This window comes from Oppia nitens, unplaced genomic scaffold (assembly GCF_028296485.1).
Source record: "Oppia nitens isolate AA-2021 unplaced genomic scaffold, nextdenovo-longstitch-racon4-pilon3 scaffold14_pilon_pilon_pilon, whole genome shotgun sequence".
In the NCBI taxonomy this organism is placed as follows: domain Eukaryota; kingdom Metazoa; phylum Arthropoda; class Arachnida; order Sarcoptiformes; family Oppiidae; genus Oppia; species Oppia nitens.
In genome coordinates this window covers 961749-980820 of record NW_026533193.1, presented here as the reverse complement: position 1 = coordinate 980820, position 19072 = coordinate 961749, and the positions used below count along the sequence as shown (strand labels likewise).

The 19072-nt window shown below is 31.4% G+C and overlaps 2 protein-coding genes across 3 annotated transcripts; one reads left to right on the top strand and one right to left on the bottom strand.

Annotated features, from left to right (window-relative positions):
* Positions 1 to 231: 231 nt before the first annotated feature.
* LOC128962253 (probable serine/threonine-protein kinase DDB_G0282963) lies at positions 232 to 1782 on the top strand. The gene has a single exon (XM_054308620.1). It carries the CDS (start codon positions 232 to 234, stop codon positions 1780 to 1782), a length of 1551 nt encoding a protein of 516 aa, XP_054164595.1.
* A 7563-nt stretch (positions 1783 to 9345) lies between these two features.
* Positions 9346 to 18472, bottom strand: LOC128962968 (E3 ubiquitin-protein ligase ubr3-like). Of its 2 annotated transcripts, XM_054309428.1 has the most exons (18): positions 17887 to 18472; positions 17447 to 17797; positions 17202 to 17375; positions 16958 to 17104; positions 16667 to 16800; positions 15914 to 16582; positions 15404 to 15834; positions 14583 to 14920; positions 14387 to 14507; positions 14080 to 14233; positions 11611 to 14008; positions 11304 to 11510; positions 10909 to 11213; positions 10601 to 10835; positions 10413 to 10513; positions 10103 to 10318; positions 9849 to 9988; positions 9346 to 9754 (listed from the first exon to the last, which is right to left on the bottom strand). In XM_054309428.1, exons 1-18 carry the CDS (start codon positions 18272 to 18274, stop codon positions 9637 to 9639), a joined length of 6627 nt encoding a protein of 2208 aa, XP_054165403.1. In that variant the 5' UTR covers positions 18275 to 18472; the 3' UTR covers positions 9346 to 9636. The 2 variants fall into 2 exon arrangements, with proteins under 2 accessions (XP_054165403.1, XP_054165394.1); XM_054309419.1 differs by having other exon boundaries at positions 10413 to 10835.
* Positions 18473 to 19072: the final 600 nt, after the last annotated feature.

Sequence of the window (19072 nt, the reverse complement as noted above, 5' to 3'; positions counted from 1 at the left end):
AAAAACTTTGTAACGAAAAAAAATTGTATGAAAAATCTAATTAACTTATTGTTAAAAATAACAAAAAAAAATAAATAAATTTTAAAAATGATTTGTTCATCAAAAGTGTTATCACTACATATGGATAATAATAATTATAATAATTTATTATTATTATTAATAATGAAAAAATTATCACTAATTATAATAGTAATTCAATTATTATTATTAAGCAAATCATGTATTCAAACAATGAGTTATACAACAGCTACTGAACATAACATTAATAGTAGTATCAGTGATAGTGGGGGTACACCACCAACACCACCACCACCACCACTATCACCCATAGGAGGTATGGGATCCTCATCATCGGCACCAGTGTTGGTCGCCCGAGTAGATAGAGTACCGGCACTGACAGCCGGTATATCCATTAAAATCAATTCAGCCAAACCCAGACATATCGATACCGTTGAGACAGTATTGTTGAACATAACGTTTCAGGAGTCGTCGACAGCCATCAAAATCAAGTGGCGTTTTGTTGTCCATACAAAACAATCCCATAGATGGAAAAGACAACTACTGTCCTCGTCCTCATCATCATCAGCATCGGCAGCCTATGTTGAACGAGAGCACCGGCCCCTGGAATGGGTGGTTAAACTCAGGCAGTTTGCAACATTCAATGTCAATATCTATACGATCAAAGATGACGCCAATTCAATGGATTCGCTAGCCGTACACAACCAAACCTATAGCTATACTATACGGGGATTACAGCCCCAGACTGCCTACGAACTGTGTCTACAGTCCAGCCATCATATGATTGATGAAATCTCATCGATGGTCAACTCGTACAGTCGTGGCGGCGGTCTGTGCAAAGAGTTTGTTACCGTCGCGGCCGCCGTCGATGCTGTCCAGGATAATAGCAATCAACGATTGGCCGATATAACCGTTGCGTCGGCCATATCGACAGCGTCGACCACTTTTATGATAGTCGTAGTGTTTTGTTGTTGTTGTCGTACATCCAAGAAAAATAGACACAAAGTAACCGATGGTGACAACGATGACCACCGAAACAGACAGATAGTCAAGTATGAGCCCATGTGCTGTACATGTATGACATCGTCGGCCAATAATTCGGGTAATACAAGCGATTCAAGTGAACTAACGATGACCAGCGATGGCGGTGGTGTCGATGGTGTCATCAAACCAGCGAAAAAACTACAAAACAATAGTACAGGCAATCGGGTTGTCTATAATCCGGTCATTGAAGTAATCGACAGCAACAACAACGACAACGACAGTCCCGACGGCGATGACAACACCGACAACAACCATAAGTTGCGGGTCTTTACGAAAAATGTCAGAGTTTTCAAAAAGACTTCAACTTTTAATACTAATAATACTAATAATAATAGACAGCTATTAGTGATTAAAACTGATGGTACGGGTGGTACGGGTCGTCGTCAACCCAGAAACAACATCAGCACTACATCCATGTTTATCAAACGCTACGGTAAACCACGTAGTTGGCCAATGTTACCGACCGATCAGTCAGAGTATAGCCGACAGCTGCCCAGCCATCAGCCGAATGGTATAACTATTGCCAATATTGTGGATCAGTCGTCGTCATCGACAGCGACAACAATAGGAGGAAAACTAACAACCGATACATCATTATTGGTGAATAGGTTATGGTTTCAGGCGATGATGCCATCAAACAGTAGTAGTAATGATAATAATAATAATAATAATATCGACAATAATAATCGTGACATCAATTCAAACCAAATTGAATATTGATTTTATTTAAAGACTACTTAAATATATTTTTTTCCGTTTGTTTGTTTGTTTGCTTTTATATAAAGTATATATATATATATAAATATAAATATATAGATATATAAATATACCGTATTTTTGCTTCTAATATAGTATATATTAAATAATAATAATATAGTAATATAAAAATAATTAAATAATTGTCATTTAGGAAAATAATTTTTGTTTGTTTGTTTGTGAATGACATCAAAATCTATTAATTTTGTTTAATTAAATTAATTAAATATATATATATATACCGTCTATATATGTATATTGTATTTGTTGTAAAAATTAAAAATTTTAGTCCTTCAACTAAAATTATTTTTCGAAAAAACTTCAAATAAAATTAAATATATAAATTTTTATAAAATTGATGTATAATTTATTTATTTTTCTAGTAGTGCTTAGTATTAGTAGTAGCAGTAGTAGTAGTTTTAGTTGTAGTATAAAATAAAATAAAAATTTTTAAGTCAAAATTAATTTTCTGACTAAAAACGTGTTTTCAATTATGCAAATTGATTGCATGAATGAATTATATATATGTATATATACTATATATATATAATGTCAAATAGATTCAAACATTGTTTTGTTAAATTATATTAACATTTATTATAATATTTAGTTTATATATATATAACTTTATATATATATATAGTCTATTGAAGTAAAACCAAAATAAGTACAATACTTATCATATACAGTATAAAGTGATATAAATGTATACTATATATACTGTAGTAGTATATATATATATATATATATATACTGTATTATATATATACTGTATTATATATATACTGTACTGTATATATACTGTACTGTATAAATACTGTACTGTATAAACAGTAATAATATGTAATAAATAAATGTTAAAAATCAATTAAATTTTATAGATTTGTAGTATATTTTTTTAATGATGATGATGATGAAAAATAAAAATAAAATTTATGTAATAAAAATTAATTAATTTATATAAAAATTCTATGAAATTATTATTATTATTAAATATGGTTTAATTACTTATAAAATATAATTAAATGGAAAAATTTTTTTTTTAATTGATAATTATATTTTATATATTAATATTATTTATATGTTTATAAAAATTTCAATAATAATAATAATAGATATTGTAGTATTAATTAGTGTAATAAAATAATTGGGTTCAATATTTTTAAGTAGCAATAGATTTATTTAAAAAAAAATAAAACAAATAATAAAATTATAATTGTTTTCGATAGAAATAATATTCAACAAAATAATAATAATAATACTAAATATTAATACTATGAAAAAACAACAAAAAATAAAATTTATAAATTTTTTTATAAACTAATAACCAACTTAATCTTAAACTAAATGTTTTTTTTATTATTTAATTATAAAAATATTATTATTATTATTAAAAACTAAATAACTAGAAAATACTAGTATTTTTTATAAAAAAAAAATAAAAATTTTGTTTTTTTTGTTTACTATACTAACGTTTTGATGAATCGATTTCATTAAATGCCGTTATATTTAGCGATGAAAATATCTGTAAACACGTCCTCTTAATGATTGTATTGTTAGGAGTCGGTGGCCAACAGTATAGATCATCCCAAACATTGGGACACCATTTATCTATAACAATATAAAAATAAATTAAATAAATTATTCAATATATAATTAATAATTAATAATATAATAATTAATGGCCGTATATATAATTAGCAATAATTTTAAATAATTAGAAAATAAAATAATTTAATTTCATAACTAACAACAGCTATACTGATAATTGATTTTTTTAAGACATTATTTTAGATAATTAATAATTAATTTAAAAAAAAAATTATTGTCCATTAATGTCAATCAGATATAAATTTTTTTTAAAAAATATAAATATATATAATATATATATAACTTATAACTCATCCATATTTTGTTGATATTAATTTTGTTATTGTTATAATATTATTAAAAAAAATTTTTTTTATGTTATTGACACTTATGAAAATAGATTTTTTTATCTATAGTATTGTAATATATATATATATTGTCAAAATTGATATAATCAAATTTTATATCAAACTAATAAAATACAACATCAAAAAAAATACAGTCTATTACTATAGATGCAAAATATTTATTTTATATATATTTTTTATATATAAATTGTACATTTAGTTTTATTTTTGCAAACCTAATAATATATATTAGAAATCTTTAACAAAAAAAAAATAGTTAAGCAAACCGACACATCAAACAAAACAAAATAAATAATAAAAGTTTTACCTTTAAATTTTAATATAAAAACCTATTATCATATACTATATATATATAGTATATAACATATATTATATATAGTAAATATACTGTATATAATATATGTTATATACTGTTAAATATATTTAGTATATGATAATAGGTTTATATATATATATATATATTATATTTAACTTTTCAATTGACTTTGTAATGCTAATGAAAACAACTCAAAATCTCAAGAATATTCAATTGTTTCAAACAATTTAGTTTGAATTCATTATTATTATTATTATTACTGAAATTAATTGTAAAATATTCTGTGTTTATATTTGTGAATAATTATAGTATTATTATTTTAATTAATTAATTAATTAATTTTCATAATTTCTATGTTTAATTAAACTATATTTTTTTGTAATAATAATAATAATAAAACACTGAATATCTATATTTTGTTTATTGTATTTTTATAGCCTTACAAAAATATACTATGAAAATAAAATCAATTATATATATATATATTTATATTTGCATTTTGATAGCAAAATATTATAGTCTATTGTTATTATTCAAAAAAAAATATTTATCAATTTATATAAGAGATTTGGTAAACATTAAATAAATAAATTATTATATTTTCAATATTAAAATTATTTTTAAACATAAATAAATAAATAGATACCTAAACTATAATATAGTTTACTATTTATATAATATATATATCGTAGATAAATCATTTTAAATAATATATATATTGTATATACTGTAATAGTTTTTTATCATTTACTATAATGTCAATTAATCAAAACTTATATATAAAAATAATTATATATATATATATATATAATCAGATAATTATATTGAACATACAGCTTATATACATTATATTTATACAATTTGTTTATATCTATTATGTATACATAGATCTATTTACTATATATATGTATATATATATATATATATTCTATGTTATATACATGTATATACTGTACTTTATATATATATATATATCCAAATACATTGTCTTTATAATAAAAATATTCAATAATAATAATGTACATTAGCATAATTAAAATTACATGTAACTGTTTGTCAATCTATATTAAATGGGTAAATTGACATTTAGTTTTTATTTTCTATAATATTATTAAAATTAAATTTGTTTAAACTATGTTTGCTATTATTATTATTATTATTATATATATAAAAAAATATTTAACTGATAACAGGTAAGTGATGATAAAAAAAATTTGTTTAATATTTTTAACAACATTACAATATTAATAATATTTTTTTTATAAAGATAATAAATATTTATTATACTGTAAAATAATAATAATAATGAAAACTATTTTATATATTTTTGGATTATAGTTTTAATAATAAAAATGATAAAAACTTTGATACAATATTTTTTAAAAATATTAAATTTATGAATATATTGAAATATATAATAAACTTTAATTTAAAAAAAAAATATTTTTAGCATTAATATACTAGCAATTTAAAAATAGATAAATTATACCATTTTTTTTTATTAATATTATAATAATTTTTTTTATATTAATGATTAATTATATATTTGTACATTACTAATAATAATATTACTAATTATTATTTATTAACTAATTTGTCAAAATTAAATTATTATTAAAAATTAAATAAATAAATGTCTAAATAATATATATATATATATTAAGATCATTAACTTATTAGTTGATAAAAATAAATTATAGCCTAAAATATTATATATATATATATATATATATAGTGTATATATTTGAGGACTAATTATATACCATTACTTACCATTAAATTCATGGCCAATAATATTGTTATACATATGAATACATTGATCACTGTTTGCCATAGAAATTAATTGTCACAATATATTAATATATGTTTTTAAATAATTTTCAAAAATATCACTTATTTTTAAAAAAAACAATTATTTTAATTATCAATATTTTATTAAAAATTAAATGTCATTATCAATATAAAAAATTATCATTATTATTTAACATTATTATTATGATTAATAATAACAATAATAATAATAACTATAAAATAAATTATTTTTGCTGATTTATTTAGACGGATATAATTTATTTTTTTTGTTGGAGAAAAAATTTTTAAAAAAAAATTACATTACATATGAAAAATAGTTTATACAATATATAAGTATATAATAATATAATATTATTATTATTATTGAATTTGAAAATTCATTGTTTCAAATAATAACATAAAAACTAGCATAAAATTTGCTGAAAATGTTTAAATAAAATATATAATTAGTATACATATATATATACTGTATATGTATATAATTTTAATGAATCAAACATATGATGGCAACTAAAATGAGTTAATTATTAAAGTTTTAACCAAAAAATATAACACACAAAAAAAATTAAATAGTTTTTTTTCCAAACAAATTGTTAATCAACAGTTAGTTTATTTTTTTTTAGTTGTTGTTATTATTATATTAAATAATAATAATAATACAAAAAAACTAATTTTGATGCAATGAAACAACTGTTTATTACTATCTATATATATATATATATATATATATATAGATATACTGTATATACACTGTATATAGAAAGTAAATTATAACTTATAATAATAATACACTAAATTAAACTACTATTTGATTTGAAAACTGTTTGATAGTTAACAACAACTAGCAAACAAACACCAAACAAAAAATTAAAAAAAATTAATTTTGAGTCAAATATACTGTATATACAGTAGTTTAGGCACACAAACAACACATAGAGTAATGAAAACTTTTTGTTGTTTTGTGAACTATTTTTATTTGCAATCATCGGCTGAAAACCAAATGTATAATACAATAATTGAAGTGTTGAACACATGGAGTGCAATATAGAGATAATATACTGTATATAGTAGTAATAGACAAGTGATTTGCAAAAATAGAGATCCTGTTTGTGTCTGTATGTGTATGTGTTGTGCCCACACTCTGGCACAGGGATGTGTGTGTGTGTGTGTGTTGGGAAAAGTGCGACTAAGCAATAGAGAGAGAGAGAGAGAGAGAGAGAGAGAGAGAGATGCGAAAAATTGTATGAAAACAACACACATATATACATACAGTACATAACACTAGCAGTTAGAGCATAGGAATTGCACAGTTAGGCATAGCATCAGTATATTATGTAATATCTACTGCACACTTGTGGTGTGTGTGTGTGTGTGTTAGCACTTGTATTACTATGAGCTCAAGTGTATATATATATATATATATATATATATATATTGATATTTAAAAGGTATACAACTAGTAAATACTTATATATATGTATTACCGATATATACTGTATATACAATAAATTATATATATATTGATATTTAAAAAGTATACAACTAGTAAATGCTTATATATGTGTATTACCGATATATATATATATTGATAATACAATAAAGTTTATATATATATCTATTGATATTTAAAAGGTATACAACTATTATATTAAATGCTTATACAAGTATTACCGATATATATATATATATATATATATATATATATACAATAAATAAATATATATATATACAGTATATACAGTATACTGTAAATTAAACACTACTATTTGGTGTTTATACTACTGTACAGTAGATTTAATTGGATTAACAGCTCTGAAAAAAAAACATTTTTTTTGATAAACATTTTGTGTTGTATTTAATTTTTTTTTGTGACAAAAATCCCAAATAACAAAAAACATATATATATATATATATTTGTAAATGCATTATAACTTTTGTTTTGTTTCAATAGATATATTATTGAATATATAACCCAAACAAATCCAAAGAATTTTACTTAAAAAATATTTCAAGTTTATTATTATTTAAAGTTTTTCTTCAACAACAACAACAACAACAAAAAAATGTAATCCTATATTATATTTATAATAATCATTATATTATATAAACTATATTATATAAATATTATATACATATACTCTAATAGATTTCTAAATATATATATATATATATATATATTATATTTAAAAAAAAGTGTTTTCAATGGTTTACTAAAAGATTTTAAAAATATATATTGAATTATTATTTATTTATTTTTTTAGGTGGATATATATGTATATTCACTTAAATTATTTTTGAATATATCTATAAAACATTGTGTGTATGTGTATGTGTATGTGTATGTGTATGTGTATGTGTATGTGTATGTGTATGTGTATGTGTATGTGTATGTGTATGTGTATGTGTATGTGTATGTGTATGTGTATGTGTATGTGTATGTGTATGTGTATGTGTATGTGTATGTGTATGTGTATGTGTATGTGTATGTGTATGTGTGCATATATGAGTGTGTGTGTAGTATGAGTGTATGTGTATGTGTGCATGTATGAGTGTGTGCATGTATGAGTGTGTGCATGTATGAGTGTGTGTGTAGTATGAGTGTGTATGTGTATGAGTGAGTGTGTATGTGTGTTATTGATAAATAAAAAAAAATAAAATAAAACATTCAAATTAAATGTCAATATACATAGACACACAAAAATAAGTTTGCTATATATATATATATATATATATTGTATTTGATTTGTTATATTGACGTAAAAATAGTGTGCAATTAAAACATTTGTTAGTAATTTTTTTTAATTAATTTTTTTATTTTTTTTTTTGATAAACACTCTGTAGTCACAGTACACAGTAGTATATATACAGTACAATAATAATACCTTCAATTAACTTTCAAATATACAGTATATTTAATATATATGAATAAATATATATAAATTAAATTCATAGAAAAATTCATAGATAATAAATGTCAAACGTGTCAAACAAACAGTTAATACATATATATATATTAAAATTGAAACAATCAAAAAAATCAATTAAAATTTTGTGTTAATTAACTAATTTTATTATTATTATTATTAAATAATTTATTATAAATTAATCATATATATATACTATAATTAAAAAATGATCTTGTTGTTTTGTTATTATTATTATTATTATTGTTGTTGTGTTTGTTATTGATTATTAAAATTATTAAAAAATAACCTTGTTTAAATGCCTAATTACATTATACAATATACACAGAGTATAGTATAGTATATCACATTATTTATTATTTCATTAAATTTATTTTTTTTAAATAATAATAAAAAAATTTCATAATTATCGATAAAACTTATTTTTTTTAATAAAAAAACTATTCGCAAGTTTAAGTCAATAGTAATAATTATAATTAATAATTAATTAAATAATTTATATATATATATATATATCTATATAAACTTATTATATCAATATATTTATATTGAATATCTCTTTTATTGTGTTTTTTTGTGTCAAAACAACAACAAGTAGTAGTAGTTGTAGTAGTAGTCGATGGATGTGCTATTGGGTTGTGTGTGTGTGTGTGTGTGTTGTGTCGTTCAATACGATTATTATTAGGTAATACTTAAATAGTATTTAAATATTTTTTTGTTTTTTGTTGTTGTTTTGTTAAGTCCTATCCATCCATACGTTTGTCTTATTTTTTGTTTAGGTTTTTCTGGTAATCAATCAATAGATCAATCAAAGCATGTCTTTATGGAAAACCCATCGTTTGTTTGTGTGATCAAAGCTATGGGTTAGCCATTGTTGCTCAAGAATCCAATATCTTTGTTCACTTAAATAGAGTGGTTTTCCGCGTCTGTATATAAACCAAAACCAACAAAAAAAACAGATAATTAGCGATAATTAAGATATTAATAATAATTAATATATTATTATTATTATGGGTTTACTTGAGATCTTTATCTTCTTCGCCAAACTGATCCAAATATACTGAACCCCAGACACAGGCTCTTTTGCCACGGATGACGATAATTGTCGACGAATTGCAGGCCAAATAAATGGCAGTTCCGGCGCCGCAAACATTCGAGTGCTATTTAAAAACAAACAAAACGGGTATTAAATATTTATTTTTTTACAAAACAATTGGCCGATTATGGCGGTGGTGTCCACCAAGTGGTTCCCAAAAAAAAAAAAAAATACTTACAAACACTGCTTCCAGACACGACTCGGATGGCCGACAACAGGCTTCGTGCATACAGATTAGTGTACCGCAAATCAGACAAATTGATGGATCTTTCGGTACTTTGTTGCAGACCCGACACTGGCGCTGATGATAGAACATAAACAACTGGTCGTAAAGGGCCGGTAGTCTCAGTAGGGCTGGTCGTCGCCATTGGACTGGCGGATCTCTTAGTAGTTTCTATTGGGGTTAACAATAATAATAATGTTTTATTTTATTAGTTAAATCATTCAATCAATTCAATCAAAAAATCACCCAAACATTAGACACCTACCTGTGCTCCAATAAGCGATTGCTGTGCAAACGTTGTAAACTGTTGACACCAAGTATGGACCAATTGTCTGGGCTGTGATGTCGCCCAACGCATGGTTTGGCCTATTGTTGTTGTTATGCTAGTTGTAGTTGTTGTTGTTGTAGTAGTAGTAGAAGTAGTAGTAGTCGACTCTTCGTCGATGAAAATACCTGATGATGACGACGACGATGTCGACGATGTGGCGGCCAATTGCAAGAATTGAGACAACAATTGGAACTCTTCGGCAATGTTATCAGTTGTTGTTGTCGTTGTCGTCGTTGTCAACGGTTTGGGATACGGTTCCGAATAGAGATGGTGTGACAGCATTGATGCCAACCGCAAGAATGGCAGACACAGACAAATCAGGTTATCTTCGATCTCTTGTTCGGATAATATTTTGTTTGTCTTAAATAATAATAATAATAAAAACATACATTACATACAATAACTAATCAAATAATTAAAATAAAAAATTTACAAAATTAGTAGACATTTGTTGGTCAACACCACTACCACCGCCACCACTACCGACAACAAGATTGGCATAAAAGCCGTTAGTGTCGAGCATATGGATGACAAAACCCAATAGATTGGCCAATCCTTCTCCTGTTCCACCGGTACTGAACTCATCCATACTAGTCGTCGTCTGTTGACTGGTATTGTTGGCAACAAAATAGTCGCTTAGTTGGATCCGTTGACAATCGCTCATCAGTGTTGATAACTGGGCAACGGCTTGGATTAGACGCAAATTCATCAACGATTGGACAACAGTTGTAAAGTAAGCTATTGTTGTTGTTGTTGTTGTTGTGATTGTTTAAGAGATCAAATTAGTTAACAATTAATATGACTGAGAGGACTGGTAGACAAACAAACCTTTGTCGACATTAAGTGGCAACGCATAGAACAATTGGATCAACAGTGCAGAGACATCGCGTACGAGTAGCGGAACCTCTTTTTCAATGGTCGTAACACTCAGTTGATTGTCATCGATGGTCAGTCCGGTCAGTTGACACCATAGACTATCGTACGGTGTAGTGATCACTACTTTGGCATTCAAAGCTAACACATGAAACAATGGCACTATCGATGTCGATGTCGTTGTGATGTATGGTTTAAACAAACAAAACAAAAACAATTGGATTAGAAAAACTGGAAATTGTTTTCAAAACAATATATTTACCGAAACACGACTTTTTGGCGCCACAGGCAATACTATGGCTTTGTTTGGTCAGTATATCGGACTCGAGGTTTGTCCGGCTAATCGAACAGAGAAACAAAAACAAACTCTGATGGCTGGGCGATACCCGAATGTTACGATACTGGGGACCGGTAGCTTTGGTCAGATCTTCGACGGCCGAACCGAGCAATTTGAGAAACTCGGATTCGGGATGCGAACAACCGTTGGCCAATAGCGACCAGATTTCCTGGGCAACGGCACCGAGATCATTGGGTCGACATTTGACAACGGCACCGATTTCGCCCATTGCCGGATTAATCGGTAGTACACTGTTGGCCTGTTGCCGACACAATGGACAGGCATATTCGCCCTGTTCGATACCATAGCGATTGTGTACCGACTGTTGGAGACCGCGTAGTGATTGCATATACGATTTGTGGCAATCAATGTGCAAATAATGGCCGCACGACTGTACGTGAACACCGCCTTCCCAGCCAATATTGAACGAATTTAGCCACGAATTCTTATCGAACAACCGGTCCATTTCGTCGATACGTTTTTCCATAAATTTGGCCAATGTTTGCCGATTCTGTAGGGCCACAACTTCGTCGTCAGTGTTGGGCAAACGGGTGGCGGCGACTGCGGCGGCAAAACTGTTACCGCCACTGGCTGAGCATACATCGCCGCTGCCGATGGTTGTGGTCGAGTGTCCCAAAACACTGGTCGACTGCAATAGGACTACCTGTCCGAACAGTTTACTATTGGTTGTGGCACCGCTTTGGCCGCATATTACACACTCGTATTCTTTTGACTGCAACAATGAACTACTGGTGGCCGACGACGTCGACGATGAACCCGACGGAACACCTTTGTTGTCACTGTTGTTGTTGTTGTCGCCGCCGATATCACAGTTGATATTCTCTTTTTCGATATTCTTCATGAATGCCTTCTGTTTCGATGCAAATTCGGCCATCAATTTCTGTTGTCGCTCTCGGGCTTTACGTCGCCGTTCTTCGCGATCGTTTTCTTCGCCGCCGCCGCTGCCAGTGTTTCCCTGGCCATCAGCGAATCGGTCATCAATACCGCCGCCGCCACGGCCACCACCACCGGCGGCACCATCTTTAGACCAAATTCGTTGGCGAATTTCATTGATAATATCGTCGCCGTTGACATTCAATTGGATAAAATGGTTGAGAAATCGTTCGATAAAATAGGGACCGTCGCCGATACAACTGTCCACTAGTACTCCTCCTCCTCGTTGGTGTTGTTCATTGGTTTTGGAACTGGGTTTATAGGAATCGGGTCGTCCGCTTAGTTTCGAGTGAAGTCTAACTAATAGCGATACAATTGTTTCGTTAATTGTCAATAGATTTCCGGTAGACGACGACGGAAGCGCTTTGATTAGTTCGGTGACCACTAGATTCGGATTATTGTTGTCCTGTTGACTATTATTGGCACTACAACTACTGCTACCGCTACTACTGCCGGCAGTACTACCTGTGTTTGTCAACTCAAACTGTTTGCTTGGAGCGACCGCCGACTCATATAGCCGTTGTCGGCGACGATTCATTAGAACAATTCGCTGATCGAGCGACCGAACTGGTCGTAATCGATGCGAACGCGAACGAAGTCTCGCGGGACCGCCAGATGACGAAACAATCGATAGGTCATCGGCGGCCGTCGTCGTCACAGCAACGGTATTATCAGCCGAGTGATGGCTACTGCTTAGTGCCGGTGGCAGTGGTGGTGGTGGTCTGGCGGCACTATGATAGCCAAACAGGCTGTGGTGGTGATGATGATGATGACTGTGATGATTGACAGCTGCCGTCACTTGTCGGGCATCAGGATTCACCGGTACCAGTGCCTGTTGGGTCGGATTTGGCGCCGGCAGCAAAGCCAAAGGCACCGTAATGGTAGGCAACTGTGGTCTCTGTATAGACGACTCTATACTACGTGGTTCGCCTGTTTCGCTGGTGGCCGGACTATGAACTTCGTACGGCTGTTCATCTTCGTCGCTCATATATTCATCTTCGTCATCGTCTTGACTGTCACTGGAATCGCCGTCGATGTCCATCTCTTCGACAGCGCCGTCAAACGACGGCCGCCGTTCCGGTAGTTTTACACAATTGACTGGCGTAGTCAAACTGGTCATTATGCCCGACGACGGAAACCATTGGCCAAACTGTAGATCGTTTACCTCTTTTGGCGAATTACCACTGCTGCTGCTGGTGGTATTGTTATGTGAATCACTACTATTACTACTACTACTAGTGCTGTTGCCGCCACAGCTACCGGTGCTGCTGCTGCTCGTAGATACTGGCGATGGATATCTGATGGCCATATCTAACAGATAGATAGTTAGGGCCAGTATTTGGTCGGGCATTTCGTGATAAAATACTGCCTACAAAACAAACAAAAAAATAATTTTTAAAAAAAAATACAAATTTCATATTTATATATATATATATATACCTTATATAGTATTGAAAATATAACTCCGTGTAATATTTTACTGTGCAATAGTTTACGGGGATCGACAAACTTATTGTTGTTGACTGGCGGCGGTATACGAAACGGTGGCCACGGCTGATGAGATGATGCTTTCAGTCGACCCGATTGGCGAGCGCTATATAGAGTATATATTGTGGATTCAAATAAATACAATTAATCGGTAAATAACTAAAGATATCTATTTTATATATATTTTTAGCTAATACTAGACCCCCACTCCCACTCCCACAACACCCCCCACACATACACAGACACATATTATACATACAATTGTGCAAATCTGTCCATCGATGACTGATAGTCTCGTCTATGGACGGCACGCAACAGTACATGAATCGGGTCGTACTCATTGAGCCAGATATCGGCTTTCGGATAGAACTGTCCCTGAACTGGGGTTAACCAACAAAAAAAATTAAATTAAAAAAAATCAATCAATTTAATTAAACTATTCAATCATTACTGACCGAGACTGCCGCCCATTTCGACATTCGGTGACTTAAATTCGGCAATTTTCGACAAAATCGGTTCAAAATATGAATTCTGTGTCGATTGATTGCCACATTTTTCGGGTAACAGTTCCAACAGTTGCGAATGTGTTTTGTCGGCCATGGCCAACAGGGCTACCATTTCTTTGCGGGTAACCTGTTCCTCGGTCATACCCAGATTGTTATGTACGGACAACAGTGTAGCCAAATGGGTTAGGGCCGATTCGAGCATAGGCAGTTCATACTCGGAATCCAGAAAACCTTTATGATGGCCAGTGTCGGTAATGGCCAACGATAGGCTGTCCCATACGTAGAATCTGATAATAATAATAATAATTGATAAGTTTATTCAATAATATAAATCAATAGATGAAAGAGAGAGAGAGAGAGAGATAGAGGGGGGAAAAGAGAGAGAGATATAGAGGGGGAAAGAGAGAGGGGGAAAGAGAGAGGGGAAAAGAGAGAGGGGAAAGAGAGAGGGGGAAAGAGAGAGGGGGAAAGAGAGGGGGGAAAGAGAGGGGGAAAGAGAGAGGGGGAAAGAGAGAGGGGGAAAGAGAGGGGGAAAGAGAGGGGGAAAGAGAGAGGGGGAAAGAGAGAGGGGGAAAGAGAGAGGGGGAAAGAGAGAGGGGGAAAGAGAGAGAGAGAGTAAGTGATAAATAGTCTGCGAAGTTGTTTGCCATTGTTAAGGACCTATTGACTGACTATTAATGTGTGTGTGTGTATATATGTATATGTATGGACAGTCGTATATTTAGCACCCGATATTGATTCCCTGTCATTCCAGAGAGAGAGTAACTAACCTCTCGAACAATGTCTGAACAAACCAATCGCTATCGACATGAGTGGCCACTTGTTGTATAAGAAATAGATCCGAATCGACCATCGAATTACAGAAATGGCACTGAATATATGTCATAGCCTGGCCCTTGATCTGTAGTCCATTGCGTACCCATAGGCCGCACAATATCTCATAAAACGATACAAACGTCTGTAACGGATGGGCCAGCAATTGTTTCAGCTGTTGTTCATCGGGTAGTATATCCACTAACGAACAATTCTGATAGGTAACAGCGTGTTGGGTGAATACCGAAAAATACCGGTGCAATGGCAAATGAAATGTCGATTGCATCGGATTGGGAATGTCGTCTTTGTCGAAGGCAATCAACTCGAACCACGTTTCCAACCAATGCAGGACATGTTTGATTATCTGTATGGACTGGTCGGCTGATTCCTAGAAAATTTATCGGTAAATAAAAAAGATTAGACCACAAATTAGTTTATACCGAAACAAAACTACCCGAAAAACAAACCGAATCTTTCAGATGACAAATCAATGTCCACATCGGTGTCGAACATATTTCAAGTTCGGCACTGAATGCCGAATAGTAGGCATTGTTTTCATACTCGACGTGTTCGTTGAGTTCACGCTGATTCAGATTCATACCCTGGAAGGCCATAATCAGTTCCAACCACAGATCAAACAGTGCACAGTCGTTCATAAACAACTGGGCAACTGGCCTATGGGTTAGCAGATTGTTCAGATCGCTAACTATTGGCCAATACCAGTGCTCTTTGAGTATCTGATGATCGCAGCGGACAACGTTGTGTGCATTGCGTTTCGGATCGTGCATCGGCGACGACATCAATATGCCGGCCATATCACTGGCGCCACTGCCATCATTGGCACTACCACTACCATCATCGCCACCACCACCACCACCACCGCTACCGCAGCCTTCGATGGGATATTTCAAACTAATAACAATTACGTACAATAGTTGAGACTTTTGGCACAATTTTGTAGCCAATTCTTCATTGCTGAACAACTGGACGCTGACGTGAACAACACAATTGGATAGTATGTCGTGAATGTTGTCTTTTGTTCGCTGATTTCCTGTCCGATCGTTGGCCAGACGCGACTGACACAGCATTAGACTTACGCGGCTATAGTGGCTGACAAATGTCTGGGCAAACGCTTCCTAATTGTTATTATTATCGGGTATTAAATAATTATTTAATAAATTTTATCTTTGTTTTATTTTTTATTTTATAGGTTAACAAACCTTATAAGTTTCATTTGGCAACATATTTAACAAAAAACAGACCAACTTTTGGGGAAATTCGTAGACAATCGTCCAGAATAGGAGTTCCTCTAAAAATGTTTTATGAACTAAATCGCAATCAAATGCCGCAATATCTATACAAATAATAATAATAATAATAATCAGATATTTATCATCAATCAGTTTGTATATATATAATACCGATAATAAAAATCAGTTATTTTTTTAAAAAAAATATCAATAAATAAAAAAATTATTGATATTTTTTTTTAATTATTATAAAATTATTACCGGACACAATTTTATATTCATCGGAGTCAATTGGTATACGAAAGTGTGGCATCGATCTCTTAGCTGAACGATAATTGTTCAACAATTGGGCCATTAGATCATCAGTTTCGGTATCCGTATTACATGATGATGACAACCGTAACAAACCTATCGGGGTAGAGTGTATAGATATTACGGGTGGGGGGGGGGAAATAAATGGGTATTTATTATAATTAATTAATTATTTTTTTGTTGAGAGACATACCGGTGCCAGTAGTGGTAGTATTGATGGTGGAGGAGGAGGAGGAGGCGGAAGAGGATAGACTAGAATAATAGTTGGCATCGGTTAGGGCATCGCTCAATACGTATCGCATGGCGGCTCCCATTTCGGTTAACTTTAACAATAGCTCTTTGATATAGACATCCGATTCTTCCATAGCTTTATTTTTTGCATACAATTAGTTAATTATTAATGGATTTAATAAATGTCGACAACAACCAGGAGTTTACCTTTGATATCGTTTCGTCTTAAATGTAAAATCAGTCGATAGATCACTTGCGGCATAACAGCTTTGGCCACACATAGCAGATCGCCGGGCGCTTCGGGTATCGTATAGTTATCTTTGGAGCCGTGACTCTGACAGAAACCTTGTTCTTTCATAACCGAGTCGTCACCGCAATCGCATGCGCCGCCCGCTTGCGACCGAAACATATTGAAATCGTGGCCGTCGTGATTGCCTTTTTTGAAACAATCGGCGCATAGGGACATACACGGCGATATACCGCACGTACGGCACCGGTAGGCGACAAAGTTGGCCGTCCAAACCAGTCCGCATTTGGTGGCGTTGTCGTACTTTTTCACTAAAATTTTTTAGCCGAAAAAAACAAACAAACAAACAAACAGTTAGTTTCAGTTAATCCAAAAAATCGGTAATCAAATCATACGATACCTTCTGCGGCAAACTCGTGAGGGGTTAGTCCGCCGGCCACTATCCACTGGATCCAGTCGATAGTGTCCCAATCGGCTACCGATTTACGTACGTCAAACACTACACGACACAATTGTGGCAATAGTTTTGCCGCCGCCGTAGCCGATGAATCCATCATCGATTGATGGCCACCACCGCCGCCACCGCTACCAGCATTGTTGTTGGCCATCATTATCTCCCGTTTGATGGCCTCGACAGTCGATCGTTTGCCTTTTCTAAGCATATACTCGATATCATTGCCGCTGCCGTCGCCGTCGGCATTAACATCGGTGGTCATCATCTTGTGATCGATGGTATCAGTATTACTACCGCCGCCGCTGCCGGCGGTAGTGCGGCCACTGTTGCTCATATCACCACCACTTGACGGTCAGGTCGTCGTCGACGTCCACCACTTGTTGTCCACCTTTTTCTTCTTCTTCGTCGTCAACGTTATCGTCGGTAATAAAAACTGGTCACTCATTAGAGGACAATAACAACGATAACAACAATAATAATAATAATGACGAGTCAATCATACTATGAGCACATGTGTCGTACAAATATGTTATTATAAAAAAAATTATAATTAAATAATAATTATTATTAAAAAATAAATAAATAAAACTAATTATTATTATTATTATTACTAATTAATTAATTAAATGATATACTAATTGTTTGGTTTTGTTTGTTTGATTATTAACTGAATGTATGATAAATAAAAACACTGTTGTGTTGTGTTGTTATATACACACAGTATATATATATATATGACTTTCACTCGCAATAGATATATATATGTATTAGAAATATATAGAGAGTATTACATAAATATAATGTATATGTACTAGAGACTGAAAACTGACCTGATTTTTCAGGTCAGGTCAGGTCAGGTAAAAGTTAGGGCTCAGGTCAGGTCAGGTACGGGTCCGAACACCAAAATTTTTTGGTCAGGTCAGGTCAGGTCCGAAAATTTTTTATTCATTATTTAAACGACAATTATTACAAAATATGACAATCAAACACAAAATTTATTAAATTATTATTTATAAAATATTTGTATAAATTAAACATAAAATATTACAAAAGATGATGGTTTTGATCTAATAAATAATAACATATTAACTTTATTAGAATCTAAGTTAGATCTACTATCAGTTATCGTTAA

Bases quoted from the DNA above. Each gene is read 5' to 3' on its own strand.
- LOC128962968 (XM_054309419.1), bottom strand. From the start codon at position 18,274: ATGAGCAACAGTGGCCGCACTACCGCCGGCAGCGGCGGCGGTAGTAAT. The intron at 14,921-15,403 runs GTTAGTTACTCT...TATTATTATCAG, and splicing joins GTTCAGACATTGTTCGAGAG to ATTCTACGTATGGGACAGCC. The intron at 9,989-10,102 runs GTAAGTATTTTT...GTTTTTAAATAG, and splicing joins CGTGTCTGGAAGCAGTGTTT to CACTCGAATGTTTGCGGCGC.
- LOC128962253 (XM_054308620.1), top strand. From the start codon at position 232: ATGAGTTATACAACAGCTACTGAACATAACATTAATAGTAGTATCAGT.